This window comes from Drosophila eugracilis, unplaced genomic scaffold, assembly GCF_018153835.1.
Source record: "Drosophila eugracilis isolate 14026-0451.02 unplaced genomic scaffold, ASM1815383v1 contig_353, whole genome shotgun sequence".
NCBI lineage: Eukaryota > Metazoa > Arthropoda > Insecta > Diptera > Drosophilidae > Drosophila > Drosophila eugracilis.
This window is the reverse complement of record NW_024573209.1, coordinates 83,466-96,732: the sequence shown is the minus strand read 5'-3', so window position 1 is coordinate 96,732 and position 13,267 is coordinate 83,466. Positions and strand designations below refer to the sequence as shown.

Genomic DNA, 13,267 nt, shown 5'->3' with positions numbered 1-13,267 from the left:
TTGGTAGGGTGTAGAAACTGATGGTGTTGCTGTTGTCGCAGTTTGTTCTTGTTGCCGTCGCTTGTCGGCTTGCAACGCTCACAAACACATAAACATTTTAGTGCATTGCTTAACCCACACATAGGCACATAAATACACAAGCACACACACACACACACACACACCGACAAAGTGCAACAAGCAATGCAAGCGGTTGTGAAAATGTCGCGGAAAATGGCAACGCGAGGTGTAAGCAAAGGGAAATTCAAAGGGGAAATGGAAAGCAATGTACTAGTATAGTGTGTGTGGGTGTGTGTTGGTTTTCTCTATATGGAGTGAAGCATTTTAAAGAACGCATTTGGCGTGAAAACCGAGCTCATAAATATTTTCCACACGGCATAGTGTGTTAGTGTTGCAGTTTCTGTTGCTGTTGCCTGCCAGCAGTGAACGCCACGATTACGCCAGGATTTCCACTGCTTTGGCTTGTATTATCCTGCCCCTTGTTGTTGTTGCTGTTGTTGTTGTCCCTGTTGCAGTTGCACATTTAGCAATCCTTGTTGTTGCCGCTGCTTTGCAGTTTATTATTATGCAGCTTAAGCGCAGTTGGCAAATATAAAAGGAGGGGGAGTGGGGGACAAACGCAGGGAGTTCCTTTAGGAAAACGTTTACATTTTACATTTAGTGGGGATGAAACGCTGGCGATAATGAGGCAGCATGAATCCAACGAATTTGGTGAAGATTGTAAAACATGGAAAGCCTCTTTTTGGGCAATGGTAAAAGGAAAAACGGTATTTACAAGGAAAATATGATCTAAAGTTAGTTACAAATCAAGAAGAGATATAGTTAAACTGGAAAATCATTGAGAAAACTCACATAAAATCAGAAACATAATCCTGACATTCATTTAATTCAACCCCAACAAGAACCACCTCTTTCTAGTTATAACTTTTCAACCTAACGAAACATGAAATGTGTAAAAACCAAAACTAATAAATGTATAAAATTAGAAAGCATATTTACGAGTGTGTGTGTGTGTGTGTCTGTGTTAGTCACTGCTAACGATAACTAGGCAAATCAGGCAAAACAACATTCTGCGTGGTAACCATTTTGATGGCAGGCCATGGGTTTGCAATACCTGCGGTTTGTGGCAATGCCATTCGGAGCCAAAATAATTCGTGGTTTACACGGACATGGGCCAACATATTCGTTTAAAGGGAACAGGAAAATACTTCAATGTTAAATTATAAAGCTGCTAACAAGCATGTTTAACTTTAAACTAAGATATAAACTTAAATTAATAATTAATTAAAATATAATTTAAGCTTTAGCTTTAAATTCCCACAAAAATTACCATTTAAAATATTAAATAAAACCGAAAACAAATTTAAATTCATTTAAAATCAGCTCATTGCTCGCCATCTTTAACCAACAAACAAATCAACCATCCGCCATGTTGCCAGTCATCCGAATAGCAATAACAACAAGGTTACAGCCAGGCAGCCAACAAACCAACCAACCAGCAGGAAAACAAAACCAGCAGGCCAGGACCCTTTTCAAATATCAGCTGGGCGCGCAAAGAGGCAAAATGAAACAAAAGCCACATGCACATAAATAACGACATTGCGGTCGAGAAGACCTCGCAACCTCGCCAAAAACCCCAAAGAGGATACATCCCTGCATATAGAGGGTATCATAAAATAGATTGAAGGAACCTCCTTAAAAGGCAAGATGATGGCAAGGAAAGAAGACTCGTGTCGCCATCACTACCGCAGCCGCCGCCGTCATTTTTGTGGTTTGACCCACAAAAAGTATCGAGTACGAAAAGTACGAAACAACACGAGCCAGAGTTTTTGCAAACAAAAACAATAAGTCTAGACCCAAATGAAGCTGAATGAAAGCTCAGTGAAAAGGGACAAGGGAAGACAAGACAAGACTAACAAGAACCTATAAATTACTCATACGCAATGTGGCAGGCTTGCTTTTCATGACCTTGGCTAGACGGAAAACCTACTTCTCTGCCTACTTCTTTATTAGAAATTACACCGCTCGAATGATTGATTTGATTTTTTCTGAGCTTGTTTTCTTGGTATTTTCATTTGCTTTCCTCGCAGAGAACATTTCTAGGTGACATGTAAATATTTGGGAATTATGTAAATTAAACAGACTTTGGCATTCCAAGAAAAAATGGAAATCATTGTCATGCATCATTGGCAATTCACTTGAATAACGAAAATTTACTTGACACCCGTTTTCAATCATCATTGTGTGCTACGTGAAAAAGTCTCAAAGCCTCTTTATTTTCCCAAATTTATTGAGCTTTTTATGGAAATTATTAAAAGAGAAAAAGAGGAGTGTTTGTGTGCATAAATTATGGGATTTAAAGTGTTTTAAGATTTTTGATAAAAATTATATTTAGTTTGTTTAGAATAAAATGTATATTTTATTTGTAGTTTCGTCTTTGAGTTTGTCTTCCTTTTTTTAGAGATTTTTTAGATTTACTGCTGAATCTAAGGAAAGGTGTTAGGAACTGCATTTAAAGAGAATACAAGTTTTATATTTAAACAGAAATTTTATAATAATAGAATCTGGAAAGGCAGTAAAAGTTATTATTCAAGAAAAATACTCTTAAGAAAATGCCAATTTTTTAGCTCTACTCCCAGGATAAGCACTGCTAAACTCTTCTTTTATGTAAATCAATTTCTTATCTCCATAAATTTGCTTTGAATGGCCAATTGAGATGGCAAATTGCAGGACAGAATTCATCAGGAAAAAGTGCCAGCAACGTTCAATGTCACACGTCATCAGCGGCCCCAAAGGAATGCCGCCCCAAGGCAATCAGAGAAAAGAACACTCGACTTCCGGAATGCATTGATGCATTGATGCGTTGATGCCGATTCTGATGCCGTTTCTGATTCTGATTCTGATTTCGTTGCAGCTATGCCTGCAGGGTCGGTGGGTTGACATAACGGTAAATGGCTTTTCTGAATAGCTAAGCAAATCAGGCGAAGTTCTCATGTTTCTCCGCTTTCGAGGCTTTTTTGGTTTGTCGCCGCCATTTGCATGCGCTCGGTTTCTCAGTGTGTGTGTGAGAGAGGGTGTGTGTGTTTGAAATGGCAGCCATTGCAAAAAATTATTGAAGCGCAGCAGAGAAAAAGGAAAATCCTCCCACATACACATCCATCACCATTCCGAGTTGAGCTTTTGTCATTTTTCATTGACTTTTTGACTCTGCCAGGGATACGGCTTCGACTTCATTTCACATCACTCGATGATGCTGACTAAGCCAATTCTGGATTCAGGACTTTCGATGGCCCTATTTTACACTGGAAAAAATAGCATAGCAGAGCAGATAAAACTATATTTTTTAAAAATATATAGAAAATGTATAGTTTAATTGATAATTTTCAGAGGAAAAACCTAAAAAAAACATGATTTTTGCATGCTAATCAAGTTTTCTTCTTAGCTACAGCTACTAAGTTAGTTTAACTCATCTTTTTATTGGTTTTATTTTTTCCTAAGTGCCCAACAAGAGCAGCCAAACTCCCAACAGGAGCACGTTGTACCGTGCCATTCACTCAATGGAGGCAGAAAATGTCGAAACTGTCAAATGCCAAAAACCCAAATGTGAATTGCCCGAGCTGGAGCTGACCCACAACTTGATATCGTTGTAGTTGCAACACCCCAACCCTCATTCAACCTTTTACCCATTCAGCCACCCATTCACCCACCAAACCAATCAGTCCAGTTAACCAGGAGGTGGTGGCATTTGACTTTTTCCCTTTGGCCAAGTCAGGTGTGCGGAGCGTTTGTTCCCGGCCACAGGCAAACATGCCAAAGCGAATTGCATTTCATCATTGTGGTCTCATAAGCATGATTAAACTCCAACTGGTTGCCAAAATTGGACATTCTTCTAGCCAAAGCCATATAAAATATTAAAAGCATTTCGGAAATGGTTTTAATTTGCTGACTCTTGGCCAGACTGGGATGTCTGTCAGCATTTTTTAAAAGGCCGAAAAAAAAAAGGGTAATGCAGCTCATCCTAAACATATCCTCTATTGTTTGAATGAAATAAACTAATGATGTTGTTATCTAAATATGAAATTATATGAATTATTTGGCTCTGCCATGTTATCCTATCGATGAAAACACATCATTAAAACGCGTATCAGAATGCTGCGCTTGCCATTGTTCTACCATCATCATTAGTATAAAGTTTCCCTGGATTCACATTTTAATTAGGAATTTATAACAACTATAAATGAATGTTCAAACTTAAATCTTTGAAACAGTAAACTGCCCAGTAAACATTGAAATTTACCAATCAAAGCCAAGCTTCTACTATTTCAACAACGATATGTACTCTGCATACAAAGAGCTTCTAAAAGAATGGCCCATGGCCCCAGGAGGAATACCTTTCCTGACTCCTATACTCTAGGACAAAGGCCTAAACAATGGCCGGGGGAAAACAATACGTAGACTTTTCTTGGGATTGATATGGCCAACACACAACAAAAATTCAATTCGAAATCACTCAATCCATTCATTAGGACGATTACATTTCAATCCTTTGGCCACGCAGAAATGGACTTAAATCGTCAGAAATTAGCGGATGCATTCGCCATTCACACAAACACACACACACACCTTCAATGCGTATGTGTGAGCCAAAAAGCAGCGCAAACGGAAATGAATTTGCGGTGCAGAAATGATTGTTGTGCGGTTGCACAAAGGACTCCACCCATACATATGCACAGTGCCGACACAAGAACAGGAACGAAAACCGTAAAACGAAATAAAAGATGGACACCGCCGTGAGTGTGGGTGTGTGTGTGTGTGTGTGTATGAGCGTTTTTGTGAGTAAAGGAATTTTCAGACCTGCCGACAAAAGGAAAATTGCATACAAAAAATTGGATAGGCGAATGCAAGCTATACAGTGGGGCAAAGATAGGAGAGAAATTTAGGTCGTTATATAGGAAGAATTACTATATCTTAGGATCTCTCTCTCTCTCTCTCTCTAATTCGAGGTGGTTTGTAGGATAAGACAGATCTTAACTGTATAAAAAAAGACATTTTCCCGAAATTCTATATTAATTAAGCTCTTTAAGATTTGACTATAAACTAAATATATATTTTGGAAAAAGGAATTTATCTTAACTTAAATTTTAAGCCTCGTTTTTTGGCCATCTAACTATATAATACTTCTGTTTCATGGCTTTTCCAACATTTAACTTATCAACCAATCTGAATCTTAAACTAATGCTACGCAACAAAACAAAAACTAAGTAACGGTTGACCATCTGGCGAAGGAGACGATCAAGACGCAGACGAAAAAGACGACGACGCGATGGCATCGTTCCCGAGACGAGAGAGCGACATGAGGATCGCGGAGTTGGTGAGAAGACGCGACGACGAAAAGAGGTGCTCAGTGATGAGCTAATAAGACGGGGAGTACAGTGAAAAACATACAGTGTACATGCAGTGTAAAATAAACTTAAGTTAATCAATAAATATAATATAAACTGAAATATAATAAATAAAACCCCAACGTATATTTTTAAAATATATTTTAATTTTGTAGTTTAACTTAAAACCAAAAATAAACCACTGTGCCGTCTCCACAATTGCGTTGAAAAAGACGTTAAAAGCCAAAAGGATAGGCTGACATATAGAACACACTCGAATCGTGAGAGACAAAGCCAGACACACAAGCCCATACACACACACACACACACACACCCATACAGATTGCGAGAGAGATGGCGAATGAATCAAGGCCCGTTAGGCAACGAAATGGATTTTTCCTTTGTTCGTTTAGCAATTTTATTTCCGCCTTTGTCGCGATTCATTCGATTGCCTGCCAACCTGACATCCAGGGAATGGAACGGAAACGTACGGGCGCGGAACGATATGGAATGGGAATGGGTTTTGGGGATGGCGATGGCATGGCATGGCATCGCACCGCATCGCATGGCAATGGAATGTGGCAATGACAGCAGGGAAAACGTTGGCACATATTTCCCATCTTAATGTGTTAACCCAATTTTCATGTCGAGCGCATTGCTGGGGAATATTTATAGATCACAGCGAGAATATCTAAAAAAGCGAGCAGGAAAAAGCTTTACGAACGTTTACAGCGCACGCTGAGTTTTGCAGGATGGATGGTAACGGAAGGTGTCCTGGCTTAGACAACCACTTCCAGCTTATTTGCATAAGTGTCACTAGAGATACCAACAGTAATAGCTAAGGTAGTTACAGTAATAAGTTTAAAGTTTCAGCAATGGGGGATGGGGGGTTCTAAAGTTCCTAGCAGAAATAGAAAGTGAAAGTTTTCCGTTGGCTAACAAGGGTTTGGCGTGGTTTTACAAGCGTTTGTACTATGTTTCGGGAATATAAACGGAGATATCTTGTAAAAAAAAACCTAAGAAGCAATGAACATAACTCATTTGCAGAGTTCTTAATAAAAAAAATCAAACAACATAAAAGAAAACCCTTCCAGATCTGCCCCTAATTCAAAGGCAACGATTATAAGAGTTTTAAAATTCCTTTTGACATGGCCTGACATCAGGTGCGGGATAATACACATAACACACTACCTGCTGCTTGCCACAGGAAATGTAACGGTATAGCTATGCCAAGGAAAAGGGGGCGTTCTGTTGTAGTTCCCTCGCAGAACTTTCCTTGCCACTCTCTCCTTTTTATTTTGTAAAATAAAAAAAGAAAGAAAGGAAAAAACATTGTTCATGACGTTTCACATGCAAAACGCGTGTCACATTCGCATTTCCGCCTGTCATCCTAGTTTAGTTGGTCCACCCTAACCATACACCCTACAAAATATACGCACACACAACGAAATCCAAGCTCACACACACTGGCACACACTCTTAAACACACGTGGCGCTTTTTGGCTTTCACCAACAGTCGCCGGAGAGGTTTTCCTTTGGTTACTTTGACTCTTTTTGGGGTCTGATAAGTGGATATGTGCGTGTGTGAATTCCTTTTGGCAGTGCGAGTGTGCAACTTGTTAAAAATCCATTAATCACGTAAGTGGCAACTCTGGCAACGACATTGCCGGCATACAAATTTGTTCATGCGTGCGAAAATACACAAAAAATACAAGAGAACTGAGGAAAACCCCTTAACCATAGCCCTCTGTACTTATATACATTTATGCGATTGTGTGTGTGTGTATGCGTGGGTTTCCTTTAATTTTCCTGCTCTGTTCATGTAGTTATGCCTTTGCATTTTACTGCCTCATTATCCTTACATTGTAAATTATTGCTCAGAAGGAGGGAGGGGTTTTAATCTAATTTATAGCTAATATCAAATGAAATTATTTAGGGGATTAAGTTTGCTTTTAAATAAGGTGCTAAAGTATCTGTAAATGAGATAGACAGCTGAGATAACTAACCCTGAAACAAAATCACAAATCAATTGACTATAACATTCCTGCAGTTAATATTTGTAAACATTTTTCTAAAACTTCTCAAATACTGGTCAAACTTATAAACATCAGTAAATATTTTATTTATTTTCCCAGCAAACTGAACCCAAGGAAACTGAGTTTTTCATTTATTTCTGTTTGCATTGAATGACCACAAACTATTTAAAGTTGAAGCCAAGTCTGGACATTGTTCTATTTGAAGAAGGAATTTGCTTCCTATATGCTGAGGCCTTCTATTACAAGCTGCATGCATTCCTCGACTAAAAAAAGTTTCCACGACGCTTCATATACACACACTCACATGCAAAGACATAGAATCAGGCAAGTTTATTAAGTCTCGTTGGGCAACCAAAAAGTATGCAACATTTTAATATGTATGTCAGTGCTTTGGCCATGTGTGTGAGTGCTAATGTGGGTGTGTTTTGTGTGCTCATATATGCTCCGGCATTGTCTAGGCAAAATATAATAAACCCAACATTTGCTGCAAACATATTTTGTGGTCTCTGACAACGACAAAATGTACAATACTCAGTAGTATGCAGTCGCGACCCAAGCCCTCCCATACACCCACCAAAAAAAGAAGGCTCGAGTCGAGTCTGGGCCGAAAAGTTGGCAACCCTTTAAGTCTTCTGGGGTTATATCTCAAGTAGGAAGTAGTGGAAACTTTAGCACAGTTCCTCATATCTTTGGGGCACCTGCTGCAAAAGTTTCAGCTTCCTTTCGCACTGGGTTTTTGTTTCTGTTTCTCTTGCCAGCGTTGCAAAATCAAAGTTGCCACGAGAACTAGCTAACGGTAGACTTCCTCTACTCTACTCTACTCTACTCTACTCAACCATCTTTCCCATTACGTATACGTACTATCCATTTTGTGGCCCTGAAGAAAGTTTGTCATGTTTGTACGTATGTATTGGGGGAAGTGAACAAGCTCGTATCTTCTACTTAAATTAAATACAATGTCTGCGGAAAGTAAATTGAAGTTTGCTTTATGTGAATTTTTACCCTGCCCTTATCCTTGCCGAATTTTTGGAATTTCCCTTCTTCAAAGAAGTTTCACTTAAACATGTTTAACTAATTCTCCGAAGCCGAATTACACGGAATCTATACCTCGGGGAAATGACATTGTAACGAAGTGAAAGCGGAGTGAGTATTGAGTGCAAAATAGCTGTGAAAATCATCAGCTGGGTTAGAAGTTTTCATTTTTTAAAGTTATGGGATAAATGGTCACTTACCTGGCACCGATGAGCAGACTATTGCCATCCTTGGTGACGAGCTTGAAGTGATCCACGACACTTTCATTGCCCACAAACTTCAGTACATCTTCGGGACCTGGAAAGGCGGAAAAAGAAAAGAGGATTATAAATAAATTGCAACGGAGGACAAACGGGCCAGCTGGATGGCCTGGAAAAATGGCTAAAAGACAGATGAGTTGGCCGGATGGTTTTGGTTCGGCCAGCAAATGCCTAATTAGGCAATTAGGCGGCGTTAAAGGCGACAAAAAGCAGTTGAAAAGAAAGGAAAAAGGCAAGCGGATAATCTGGCAGCAAAGTAAAAAGGCGGAGGAGGTAAAATCCTGCTGCCACATGGCGGGCTCAGCTGAAGTTGGCAAAAAGAGGGGGCGGTGAAATGGAAATGGAAAATGGAGCATAGAGCAGGAGGCCGCATGGAGGGGGGGGCAAGGGACAAGGAGATGTCCTGATGGCAACTTTCCCTCTGTTGATATGCAAAAAAGGGCAGCTGCACTAAAGAATAGCCCGTTTAGCAACAGCAACATAATCAGCAGCTGCAAGTACAATTTTTGTCGTTTGTTTACTTTGCTTATTTGCATCTACTTTTTGCCACCGTTCCGGAAAATCTTTGTTGCTTGCCACTTGCCACAAACTGCAACCAGTTCATCTATCTGTCTGGCCGATAAAAACCAGTTGCCACGGGGATTAAACGGAAAGGTAAACTCTGAAGCTGCGATACTTTATTCAGTTTCAGATCTATCCAAATGTTGTAATTAAACTTTATCCTAAAAATATTACTCATACGACGAGTAAGCTTGGTGCAAGAATGTTGATCAATTTTCCACTTTCAAATCTCTTTATTTTACATTCACCTTTTACGAACAACCCAATTAATTTAACATTCTTTATAATTTACAACTATACTTCCTAATGACCCCCGGAAATGCATTGCAAATTCATAGATCCTCCTCAAGCTAGCATTTCCCCTCGTTTTTTAAAGCTTTCGATCAATGAAGATGCAGCAGCTAAAAATATTTTTTCTTATTTTCCTCAACTTTTTTACCTTTTCAGTGAGCTTTTAACTTTTAACTGCAAATGTTCGGTCAACCACAAAAGAGCGAAAAAGTTTTCCTCATTTTATTTTTGTTCATTTTCACTCGATGTCCTTTTCAACGCGGAAATGGGAGCGTGGAAAAACGACTGGGGTATGCCACCTGGTTATTGAAAGAGCATTTGGACGCTTTTCATGTTCGTCCACTTTTCATTTCAACGGGTGAGAATATACAAAAAAAAAAAATTAAAAACATTGAAACAGAACTGGAAATGGCAAAAAACGAATGCTAAAATTAATGGGTAGAATGAACGCTTTTATGAACGAGACAGAAGTGCCTTTTGTTTGCTTGACATTTAACGTGACACGCGGGACATGAGCACAACTGTGGGGGCGGTGTGTGTTTTTTCTCCTCTTTTTAGGAAGAGAGGAGGAAGGGTATGGTATGGTGGAAAAGTGTGCCAACTACAGGAAAAGTTAAAACCTGGACCCGCAACAGAGCCCTTCAAATGAAGCGACATTTTTTTAATTTGGCACTGTAATTAAAAGTAACAAAAGCAGCAAATACATTCAGCAGCCCAGAAGGAAAGGGAAAGAAAACAAAAACAAAAACAAAAGCTAAGGAAAAGTCAAGGGAAAATGAAAATAACGAATGGAAAAATAATTATTGCAGACAAAAACATGAGAAATGCCAACGGTGGAATGATAGACAAAAAAGTCAAGAAATATGGCATGACTTGATAAAGGAGGAAAACCTTTAAGATGAAGGTTAGGGAAAATAATGGATAAGGGTAAATTGAAAAACAAATTATTTGTTAAGTTAAGAAGAGGCAGGAGTTATAGGTTAAGGTTTAGTATATTAACTAACAAGCAAAAATAAGAGTAATTATGAATCTTTTGCCATTTAAAAAATTTTCTCTCTCTTTTACTCTAACATTTCTCTCACTTCATTTTTCAAGATTATTACCAAGACTTTTCCATTGCTCTCAACCATTCTCATTTGTATGATAATGATTCTCATTTGTTGTCTCTGAAGCATTTTCTCACTCACAAAAGACCTAAGCCCAGCCCGCGTTCCCCCGCCTGTGCCATCTCATTACTCAGCCCTGCCCCTCGGAGCACTTTTTGTGCTAGAATTCCAACTTTTGTTTAATGCCACCGCGGGCCTTTTGTCGACCTGGCCAAAAACTTTGTAAGCCCAAAATTGTAAGCTAATATTTGCCTTACCTACATCTGCACACAATGCTATTCGCACACAAAGACACACACAGGACACACGTTCGCATCTGCATAGAGGGAAAAGTGGAACCGGAAAAGAGCGAGAAATTCCGCAACCAAAAATCTAATATTTACCTTGACTTTGCAAAAACAAACTGAAAACTAAAAAATGGGGAAGAAAAAAAAAACGAAACCAGAAAGCATAGCGGTCCCCAGTCCAATTCCTGTTTCCCCATGAGCACACTCGCATAGTATGTATATTTGAACAAAGGACCTGCCAGCCAGACGGCCAAAAAGAAAAGGGAGCCCAGTGTCAGAGTCTATCACTTTAATCAACTGGACCGCCGGCCAGGGCCACTCTGACTGCTCGAAATTATGCAAATTCAACGGAAAATAAAATAAAATTTCTGACGTACGTCGTATATATATATATATATATATACGTACATATATATATAGAAGTATATATATCTAGCAAGTGGTAAAGGCGAGTCCTTCGTGTTTGACATTGACTTGCGAACGTGACCATGCAAGGAGCCAGCAACTTAATGGTCAACTTTTCGATCCTCTGGCACCTCTTATACTCGTACAAACACACTCACAAATCACACACAGACACACGGCTGATTATTAAATATTTTCTTAATGAATTTTGTATTCGTACTTGCGGAATCCCTTAGCAGCTTGTACACAACAGCAAATATTTTGCCAAGCCGGTTCTGGCCAAACAAAAATAATGACCAGGTGTGATGACCAGGCCGGGGCCTTTATTCCGACAAAAATATTTCCACATTCGTATGCAATTCGTGGCGAGATAGATAGAAGGAGAGAGAGAGATAGAGGTCCAGGGCAGACAACAATGCAGCATTAAAAATGCAAAAACCTTTTCTTAAATGCAAGCCAAATGCTGCTTCTTTGTGCCGCCGAGAGAAATGAGAGTGAAAAAAAAGGCGATAAAAAACGGCTGAAAGGAGCCAGGAAATGGCAGTCTGTCAATAATAAAGGCTTCCGGAAGGAAGAAATGCAAAACGGAGGTCTCCAGGACTCTTAAGATGGCTATGAACAGCATCCAAATGGATGTTTTCAATCTGTGAGAAGATGAAAAACCAGGTTTAAGATAATTATCTACATTTTTTATTACATTTCTAGGCAATTTAATTTTGAAATCCTTTTTTACACCTTAAAGTTACCTAAAAGTTCTTTACAGTCTTTTAAATTCGAAGTTATGGTGGAGTTATTAAAAAAAGAAAACTCCGACTTCCCTTCAAGAAAATGTATTCTTGACACCTCTCATAAAAATTATATGAAAAAGGCAAAAAACGAAAGAGAAAAGCGGCTTCCCTTGCCGGAAAACAAAATGCAGCGACGCGTGAAAAGCATTTCCCGACTTTGGAAACGATTCCACACACCCCAAAAGTAAGGCAACAATAACACGGCGGCTGGGAAATCCAAAAAAAAAAAAGCAACCGAAAAAAGTGGAGAAGGAAAAATCCCTCGTTGAGATTTGCATTTAATTGAAATGAACGCCAACGGTCGACAGAGGACACATCAAATGGCCAGAGCCAGAGCCAGAACCAGGCCCAGGCCAGACCAGACAGAATCTGAATCTGAATCTGAATCCGAATCGGAGAATCCGAATCCGAAACCGAATCGGAGGCACAAAAGGCATGTGGCATTGAGTGTTGGGGGGTTGGAAAAGAGCAAATGGCAAAAGGCCGAAATTCAGGGCGTCCGGGAGTTTATCCACCTCCCGGAGGAGGTCCTCGAAATGAAATCTGAAATGAAAGCCGCGAGCTGACCCAGGAACAGGACAGTTCCGGATTCCAGCTTATCGAAGGCCCATCTCACCTCCTCGAATGCAATGTTTGATTGGCTTTGTTTTGTTTTTGCTTTGCCATTACCAAAAGTTGTCTTTCTGCTGAGGTCGCCATCTTGATGGAATTTCGTCTTTTGCGGTGTAACACTGTAATTTAATAGGGGGATTTACTGTATTACAGGTGCTAATGGCTAAACACAGATTTGCATTCCCATTTCAGCAGGAAATCTGCTTAAGTATAATTGAAAATTCAGTCATCAGCTTATCAACTTATCAGAAAACATTATACCATTGCATCTCATATTACCAATTGAGTTTTTTCACAACTTTCACCCCAAATAACAATCACAAATCATTATCTCATTAAAGATTCTAAAAAAAAAAGCATTAACACAAAGCCCAATCAGTGGGGAATATTTTTTCCACTTCATAAGCTTCTTTTTATCTCGCTTTTTAATGCAAACAATTTTTGACAAAATCAAATTTATTTAGCGCATGTGACGACAGCCACGCCTGGATATTTGTTTAATATGAGG

General features: G+C 39.3%; 1 protein-coding gene across 1 annotated transcript in view; it reads right to left on the bottom strand.

Moving 5' to 3' along the window:
• The window catches only part of LOC108110645 (semaphorin-1A), a 113,950-nt gene that overhangs the window by 35,399 nt on the left and 65,284 nt on the right, over nucleotides 1-13,267 (bottom strand). The window contains 1 exon segment of the mRNA XM_017219747.2: nucleotides 8,650-8,746. Within this exon segment, the coding sequence (XP_017075236.2) occupies nucleotides 8,650-8,746 (97 nt within the window).